General features: G+C 49.7%; 1 protein-coding gene and 1 long non-coding RNA gene across 6 annotated transcripts in view; one reads left to right on the top strand and one right to left on the bottom strand.

Annotated features, from left to right (window-relative positions):
* Nucleotides 1–247: 247 nt before the first annotated feature.
* The window catches only part of BMP2 (bone morphogenetic protein 2), a 107,156-nt gene continuing 98,490 nt past the window's right edge, over nt 248–8,913 (top strand). For 4 of the 5 annotated variants that reach the window (XR_011325476.1, XR_011325477.1, XM_069787599.1 and 1 more), the window contains exons 1-3: nt 248–915; nt 1,857–2,215; nt 4,743–4,980. Coding sequence is in view for 3 of the 5 variants with exons in the window: in XM_069787599.1 (XP_069643700.1) it covers nt 1,864–2,215; nt 4,743–4,980 (590 nt within the window). In the remaining 2 variants the exon portion in view is untranslated. Of the gene's footprint in view, nt 916–1,856; nt 2,216–4,742; nt 7,982–8,913 lie in introns of those variants that run through there. The other variant, XM_069787598.1, reaches the window with a different exon arrangement.
* On the bottom strand, nt 774–1,929 carry LOC138686128 (uncharacterized). The gene is made up of 2 exons (XR_011325478.1): nt 1,828–1,929; nt 774–999 (listed from the first exon to the last, which is right to left on the bottom strand). It is a non-coding gene; the product is annotated as an uncharacterized lncRNA (long non-coding RNA).

Here is an 8,913-nt window from a genome sequence, read left to right as displayed (position 1 = left end):
GCTTAACGGGACGGGGACGCCCGCCCCATCCCTCGTCCCGGCGCGAAGGCCGGCGGCACCGCGACCCGGGCGCGGGCGGGCGGGCAGCCGCGGCGCGGCCGGTCGGGCGAGGGAGGGAGCGGGCGAGGGAGGAGGGAGGGAGGGAAGGAACGAGGGAGGGAGGCGGCGTCTCCTTTAAAAGCCGTGCGGGGCCGCAGCCCGCTCCCACAGGGCGGCTGTGATTGGCGCGGGCCCGCGAGCCTCCGGGGTCGTGACATCGCCGCGCAACAAAAAGCCCCGGCGGCGGCCGGCCACCCCCGGCAATGGTGCGGTGCGGGGCGGGAGGCGGGCGGGCCGGCGGGGCAGCCGGCGCTGTCCCCTAGCGCGGCCGCTCCACGCGGGCCGGCAGCAGGCTACTCCCCACCCTTTTTTTTTTTTTTCCCTCTCTCCTCCCTCCTTTCTTCTTTCTTTTTAAGGGAGCGGAGAAAAGTCAAGCTTCATCTTAATGTTGCTGCGGGAGTCTCAGTAAATGTCCATCTGTCTGATGCGGGTGATGCAAAGGACATTTTTTAAAAGGAGCCTTTTAACTCCATAGACACATAGGGACCCCTACACGGGCAGGGGCAGGCACAGGCACACACACGCGAGGAGGAGGAGGCGGCGGAGGAGGAGGAAGAAGAAGAAGAAGCAACAACTTTTCGATCGCTGCTTTTAAAAGGGAGAAGCCCTTCCCTGGCCGGGACTTGCCTTCTGCCTCCTCAACCAGCTGCTAAAAGTATGTTTCTGAGGCGGACTGTACTTCAGGGAACTTCTATTTTCTGCTCGGCAGCTGTAGAGGAGCAGCAGCGAAGTTTGGAGTAACACCAAGTGATGCGGGAAAAACACCCCGAGAGCAGAAAACCCTCCTGCAGACACAACCCCTGCTGCTGCACACAGGTATAACTCCGGCGGTCACCGATCCGCTGAAAGCCTTCTCCGCAGGAGGATGACTCCGTGGGCCACGGCGGAGGTGCTAGTGCTCTGGAAGAGAGAGGGGGGACGGGACACTAATAATAATAATAATAATAGTAATAATAATCCAGCGCAGAGTTTCACGGGGCAGAATATCATTCCGTGGGTTTGGCTAAGGACCTAGCAGGATTTTTATTTTCCTCCTACCCCTTCTTCCACTCCGCCGAGGGAAAATAGCTCTCCCTCCCCTTCTCTCCGTTCTGCCCCGCCGCGCAGCCCCGGCGCGGGGGAAGCGGAGCCGGCCCCGAGCCCCCGCGGCTCGGCCGGGGGTGGGGGGCGAAGCGCGGGGGTCGGGACGGGAGCGCAGCAGGGAGGTCGCTTTGCGCGTCGGCTGGGCAGCCGCCCCTTCCCTATCCCGGCGCCGGGCGCTTTCCCCGCGGAGCGGTCCCGGCGGCGGGAGGCCCGTCCCGTCCCGGCGCACACCTGCGCCCCGCCGAGGGCAGCGGCCCGGCCCCGGCGGTGCCCCCGCCGCGCTGACAGCGGCCGCCCCCTCTTCCCCTTCACCTCCGCGCTCCTTTGTTGCGGATCGCCCCGCTCCGCTCCCCCGCCCCGTCCCCTTTGATCTCCTGCCACGGGGATTTTCGTGCCTCGCTCCGCCGCCGCCGAGCACCTGAAGCGGCCCGACGGGGCCCCGCGGGGGGCTCCTCCGCGCCCGCCCCGCCGGGTGCCGGCCGGGCCGCGGCGGGGGCCGCTCGCCATGGCCCGCGCCTCGCCTCGCCCCACCGCGGGGGCCAGGCCGGGCGCTGGGGTGGGACCCACCTGCGGACCGTCCCCGTCCGCCGCCGCTCCCCCCCCCCCCCCCGCGGTGCGCTCCCCCGGCGCGGTGTCCGCGCTGACTGGTTCCCATCGCCTCCTCCTCCGCGCAGGTTGATCATGGTTGCCGCGACCCGCTCCCTCCTGGCGCTGCTGCTCTGCCAGGTGCTGCTGGGCGGCGCGGCCGGCCTCATGCCGGAGGTGGGCCGGCGGCGCTTCAGCGAGCCGGGCCGCGCCGCCTCGGCCGCGCAGCGCCCCGAGGACCTCCTCAGCGAGTTCGAGCTGCGCCTGCTCCACATGTTCGGGCTGAAGCGGCGGCCCAGCCCCGGCAAGGACGTCGTCATCCCCCCCTACATGCTGGACCTCTACCGCCTGCACGCGGGCCAGCAGCTGGGGCAGCCGCCCGCCCTCGGCTACCCGCTGGAGAGGGCCGCCAGCCGCGCCAACACCGTCCGCAGCTTCCACCACGAAGGTAGGGGCGGCGGGCCGGGGGCCGGGGGCCGGGCGCGCGCGGGGCCGCGGGGGGCGGGGGGGCGGGCGGGGGGCCGTTAACGGGCGCGGGCTCCGCGCGCGCGGCGGCGTGGGGCGGCCGCGGGCCGGGCGGAGGGAGCGGAGGGGAAAGGGGAGGTGCGGGGGAGGAGCGTCGGGGCGGATTCCTCCCCGGGCGCGCGTACGCTCGGCCGCCGGTAACGCGGGGTTTGTTGAATGCACCGGGGCGGCGGCGTGCTTCCAGAGCCGCGGCTGCAGGCTCCGGGGTTGCTGCTGTGGCGCGCTTGCTCTGCGAACCTCCCTCTTCCCCCCCCCTCCGTCCGACGAGAGGCTCCGGTTTTACTGACTTCTTCCGCTAAAACAGAGCGGCTCCGCGCGAAGCGTTCCCACAGATAGCTTTTCTGTTGCGAGGCTAACGAGCAGGAAAGTCTCCCTAACGCGCGGCTGAGCCGGGGCCCGCTGCGGAGGTTTCTAATCCTTATCTAATCCCCGTGAGAGATCAATGAAACAATCGATCGCGGCCTCCTCAAGCGCTCCCTCGCCCCGCCGTCCAGGAGCGGCTTATTCCGGGCCGCCCTACGCCTCCCCCGCCGCCAGCGCCCGGGCTGGTAAAAGCCCTGCGGCCAGGCTTCAGCTCTCACCCGCAGGTAACCTGGCCACATGCGGAGCGGGGCGTCCCGGCAGCACCTCCACCCCTCCTCGGCTGCAGCCCACCCGGGCAGCGGACCCTCTGGGACGGGTTCTCGCTGAGCGACTGGGTGCGTTTCCCGGCTGACGCAGCCAAAGTAGTCGCTGCGGCGTTAGCCACGGCATGGGTAGGCCCGTGCAGCCGGTGGTGCGCGTGTCGCTCGCGTGCTCTTTGGGAAACGCTTCCCCGGGTTGTAATTGTTCCTGGCTGCTAGTCTCTGGTGCTGGCGTGCAGTGGCCCCGCTGTAAAAGTAATGAAAATGCAGTTTTCCCCATGCTTTTAAGGTGAAACTGTGTTGAGAAAAGAAATTCATTACTATTGAATGTTTCTGACGGATAAAGGAGGTGGCTTCGGAGAAGTGGATGTGCTGTTAAGTGGAAAGCCTTATCGTGAGAAAGGAGATGAATGATGAAATGTAACTTCTCATCATCTGCGTTTCCCTACATGGAAAGTAAACACCTAGCAGTGAAGGGGGAAAAGCCAGAGCACAGGTCATTCATGTTAAACCTGAGTATAGGTAGGCAAGGGGCTGAGCAAGAGAGGAGCTGAAAGGGCCAAGTTTATAATTTTTGGCAAGTGTAAAAATCTGCAGTTTGAAGTAGTCGTACTGTTACAGCAAAGACTGTTTTTGACATAAAAGCTATTCTACATTTTTCACAAAATTGAGAAGAAAACCAATCCGTCTCCCATTTTTTTCACTGAGCTCTCATTCTGTATTAGTGGCTTCTTGAAAGCAGAAGTTCGTCTTGTGGCCACGCAAAACATCTGCATATTTACAAATATTGGGCTGGTCCTGAAATACCGTAAAGCTGAGCCTTACCTTACACAAAAAGTCATACTGGATTCAACAGGGAATGGTTACATGACTAAGAACCACTAACAGCCGTTATGGCTTCCCTTTAGAAAGTGAATGTTTCTCCAGGATGCTTAGCACCAAAATTAATTTGTTTTGGCAAAGATTTTTAATTTCTTCCATGTCTGTAGCAGCAATGTACTTCTTAGCAACCCTAGATATATTTTACTCCCTCTGAAGCTCCATTCAACTATTTGTTGACTCAAAGGTGAGAATGGCCTGGGGTTTAGTGACTTTTTAATTTTTTAATTTAATTTTTTTTTTGTGGTTTTGAAAACCTGTTGTTCAGAAGTGACTTTGTTTCATTATCCCTTTACCATCCACCTCTTTTTAGCAATTGAACCTTCCTGCTGTTCTTTGTGGCCCTTTTGAGTAAATGCTAGGGCGTGCTTTGTAAAGTGCCGTTACAGATGTTGAGTTCGCCGTCTCTAATTAAGATGCAAGAATCCATATGTTAAGATTTGTAAGTCACCTAAATTGCGCAATCATATTTTTCAGAATGGAGTTTAAGGGATTGATGTTAGAGCCATATTCTTGAAAAAAGCAGAAATGCAATAGTTACCCTGAGTCCTCAACCAGTTTCAATGATTCTCATCAGACACCTATGAACTATAGTGCTTGAGTTTTCTCACTAATGTCCTTGAATTCCAAAGTAATGCTGTGTGTTTCTTGCCACTTATAACCACCTGGTATGCAAAGGACACCAGTATTCAATCAAAATGCATAACAATAAATGAAGCATTCTTAACTTCATGCTATACATGCTTGCATAAATGAACAGAAAGACATGGGAGATAGTATTTTCTGCCTGAAAGTCTTTCAGATCTTGTGTGTCACATGTGTTAGCTGTCATTTGAAAGTTGCCAGCAGCAGACTATGAGGGGTTTGGTTGCTTGTCTCAGTTCCTGATCTTTTTCTTTCTTTTCTTTTTTTTTTTTTTTTTTTATTTTCCCTGTTTAATCAAATTAGAAGTTTTGGAAGAACTGCCAGAAACAAGTGGGAAAACAGCACGGCGTTTCTTCTTTAATTTAACTTCCATCCCTAATGAGGAGTCTATCACCTCAGCTGAACTCCAGATTTTTCGGAAACAGGTGCACGGAGCCTTTGAGAACAACAGCAGCTACCATCACCGTATTAATATTTATGAAATTATAAAGCCAGCCACAGCCACCTCTAAGGACCCTGTCACAAGACTTTTGGACACCAGGTTGGTGCATCATAATGCAAGTAAATGGGAAAGTTTTGATGTAACGCCAGCTGTTTTGAGGTGGATTGCACATGGACAACCTAATCATGGGTTTGTGGTAGAGGTGGTTCACTTGGACAAAGAGAACAGTGCCTCCAAGAGGCACGTTAGGATTAGCAGGTCTTTACATCAGGATGAAGATAGCTGGTCTCAGCTCAGGCCATTATTAGTAACGTTTGGGCATGATGGCAAGGGACACCCGCTTCATAAAAGAGAAAAGCGTCAAGCAAAACACAAACAGCGTAAACGCCACAAATACAGTTGCAAAAGGCATCCGTTATATGTGGACTTCAATGATGTGGGGTGGAATGACTGGATTGTTGCCCCACCGGGGTATAGTGCCTTTTACTGCCATGGGGAATGTCCTTTTCCACTGGCAGATCATCTAAACTCAACAAACCATGCCATTGTTCAGACTTTGGTCAATTCAGTGAATTCCAAAATCCCCAAGGCTTGCTGTGTGCCGACAGAACTGAGTGCTATTTCCATGCTCTACCTTGATGAAAATGAAAAAGTTGTATTAAAGAACTATCAAGATATGGTTGTGGAGGGTTGTGGGTGCCGCTAACACAGCAAATATATTAGACAAAAAAAAAAAAAAAAAAAAGCTGACACTTTAATATTTCCCAATGAAGACTTTATTTATGTAATGAAATGGAAAGAAAAAAAACACAACTATTTTGAAAATATATTTATGTCTACGAAAAAAAGTTGGGAAAACAAATATTTTAATCAGAGAAATATTCCTTTAAAGATTTTAAATGTATTTTAGTTGTACATTTTATATGGGTTTAACCCCAGCACATGAAGTATAATGGTCAGATTCTTATTTTGTATTTATTTACTATTATAACCACTTTTTAGAAGAATAGCTAATTTGTATTTATATGTAATCAAAAAGAAAAAAAAATATAGGGTTTGTACATAATTTTCCAAAATTGTAGCTGTTTCAATTGTGTGTATTTAAGTTGAAAAGAATACATGGAAGGTTACTATGGCAAAGTGCATAGCACATTTGCTTTCTGCTGTGCTACTGTTAAGGTCACAAGTTCAAGTCCAGAAAAAAGTGGATAATCCACTCTGCTGACTTTCAAGATTATTATATTGTACAATTCTCAGGAATGCTGCAGGGTGGGCTGTCCAGTCCATGAGAACTGGCATCCTCTTTAGGTGAAACATTTGGATAAGAACCAGACGTTGCTGATCTAGTATAAATACTGCTATTCCCAACTAATTTGCAGCAAGAATATAAGAAGGGCCAATAGAAATCCTCCGGGAGGTGGGGGTGGGGGAAGACTGAATCCTTTCTAGACCTACAGAAAAGTGAATGTTTGATGTTTCCTTTAAAAGTCCTTCCTTTAAAAGTCCTGGCCAAATATAAAATAATAAAAACGAAAATGTCATCCTTTTTTTTTTTTTTTTTTTTGTGATTATGTATGCTAAAGAGGAGTACTTACCTTATTTGTACTGGCCCTTATCTTTAACAGTTGGAAAAGCATTGCTTACTTCCTCACCTCAGATGTGAGCTCACTTCTGTGGAGTGTTATAGTGAAATTAATCTTCAATTTTTGCCCTACATGCAGCAAACTGTTGTCATATGCAGCCTCTTATCTAACCTCAGCTGATGGTTTTGCTGTTTTGCAGATTAGCTTGTCTTCCTTTCCAGGGTTTTGTGTTTGAAAGCTTTTTTTTTTTTTTTCTTCCCAAATGTTTAAATCTATTTCAGATAATAAATCATAGAATTCTGATATTTCTTTCTGAAAAGTCCAGTCTGTAAGAAAAAAATGGTTCATTTGTGCAGTCATCACAAGGGTAACTTCTGCTTACATCTTCTTACTTTTTAAATCCTTCATGTAAGGGGCAAAAGCATGATTTGCAGTTGGCAAATGCAGTATTAAAGCTAATACTTATTGTGCCTGTTGTGCGTTAAAAGACTGATATGGCAGTCAGGTTACTAGCAGTAGAACCTGAGATGAGCATGCAGAGGCTGGGTTGCTTGTTGTGTGAAAGTTGTGCTGAAACAATAGAGCAGGAAAGTAGCTTAAATTGGCTTCTCGGTGATCAACTGCAAAGTGCACTGAAGCCAGGAACAGAATGAAATTGTGTTAGGCTGCTAGTGGTAAGTTCCTGCCTATTTCAGGAGCTCTCTGCTGTATTTAGTGGATATATAATGACTGTGCTGATACCTCCAGAGATGTCAGAACCCCCTCGTGCTCTGTTGTGGATCCGTTTCTGGATTTGGTGAACTGAGGCAGTGCTTCCTAAAGCCACGTGTACAGTTGGCCCATTAGAGACCTCTCTAAGTCAGCTCTGGGATCTCTGATTTGGGCCCCTACTAGCCTAACTTTTTATTAACAGAAACCTCTTCCTCATGGCCCTCCCCAAATTCCTCCTTTTTTACCAGAATCATCTGTGTTACAGCGAAGGTACTAAATAGGTTCGTTGATCAGAAAGGCTAACTTGATGATGTCTTAGGTCGTCTTATAGAACAGTTCTCTACTGCTAATCATCACAAAAAGCAATGGGTACAGAGGATAGGAGAGAAAAACTAATTTGCTGTTGGCTGCTTCCGTTTTTCTCATGAGCTTAAAAATATCTTAGGCTAGCTGTAAGTTTCTGTGGTGAGATACAAACTTAGGTATTTCTTTGTACCAGCTGCGTTTTTTAATAGCTAGTAGAGAACAATCCACCACTCTGCAGTCTGGCTCTGCTTATTTTTGAGAGGTAGCTTATGTTATTGGACATGCTGATAACTACATAGCAGCCTACAAGTTTGCTGAGTTGGACAACCTCTATTTCCTTTTTCAAAAGACCGGTGCCGTTTTGTTGGCTACTGTTTTTAGGGGGGAGCATCGTATGCGCAGAAGTGTAGTTTGCCTTTTGCTTGTTGTGAGCTTTGCTGGTGATGCGTGAGTTTATGGCTGTTGCTTTGGGAAGGTTGTCAGTCACAGGATATGCCACAGTGAAGGTTCTTCAAAAATTCGTTGATTGTTTGCGATGCACGGTTGTGCTAGTCAGGTCACAGCAGTGTTAGTGTACTCTGTCCAGCTTTTGCAAGCTCAGGTTATATAAAGTGCTGAAAAATTGAAGATTGTACCATTTCTATGAGCAGGAAAGGTATGATCCCAAACCTGCTGAAATCAGTAAAGACCCCATGGCACTTCTAACATGATCCTAAACTCCAGTGTTGCAAGGCTTAAGTTTCACAGCTCCTAGCCCTTCATGTGTAACTAGATTGAGGGAGGCTTTTTACGGAGTGGTGACTGCTTTACTTCTCCTCTAAGGCATGAGAACACATTGATGCTAATCTTGTTTCAAAAAAATTGACTACGGCGCTTGTCTATGCATGAGCAGTAGCTGGCTCATGGCGTGGTGCTGCATTCCTTGTAAAGGCAAACCTCCTGTTGCTTGACAAAGAATTGCATCCTTAGTAAAATACACTGTGAGGCCAAGGTATAATTGTAAACCTATTAAGACCCACTCTTATAAGCATTTCTATACTTGCTTAGTGTTAGTCAGAGAATCATGAGTTCCATACTGAATTTGAGGAGGAAATATGCATGTGTCAAGCTCAGCATGTCAATAAATTTCTGCAGAATTGTTTTTGTAACATATCTTTAAATCTTTAACCTCTCTCTAGATTGGAGATGTGAGAGTGCTGCACTGAAGAGTTTGTTTGGGATTTAAAATAAAAGAAAGAAACCAAACTTTCATACATGAGTAGTAGAAAATTCTCTTAGAGATCAGTTGGGTTCCTGAACTCTGCTAAATAGGGCTGATGATCAAACAGTCCTTCTGAAAGGTTTGGGCTTTCTGATACTTCTAAGACATCTTCTAAGTCTGGTAGTGACTGCCAAATAATCCTAAATACTAAAGGTATGCTGTTACCACAGT

Source organism: Haliaeetus albicilla, chromosome 7 (genome assembly GCF_947461875.1).
Source record: "Haliaeetus albicilla chromosome 7, bHalAlb1.1, whole genome shotgun sequence".
NCBI classification, from domain to species: Eukaryota; Metazoa; Chordata; class Aves; order Accipitriformes; family Accipitridae; genus Haliaeetus; species Haliaeetus albicilla.
This window is presented reverse-complemented; position numbering and strand designations above follow the sequence as displayed.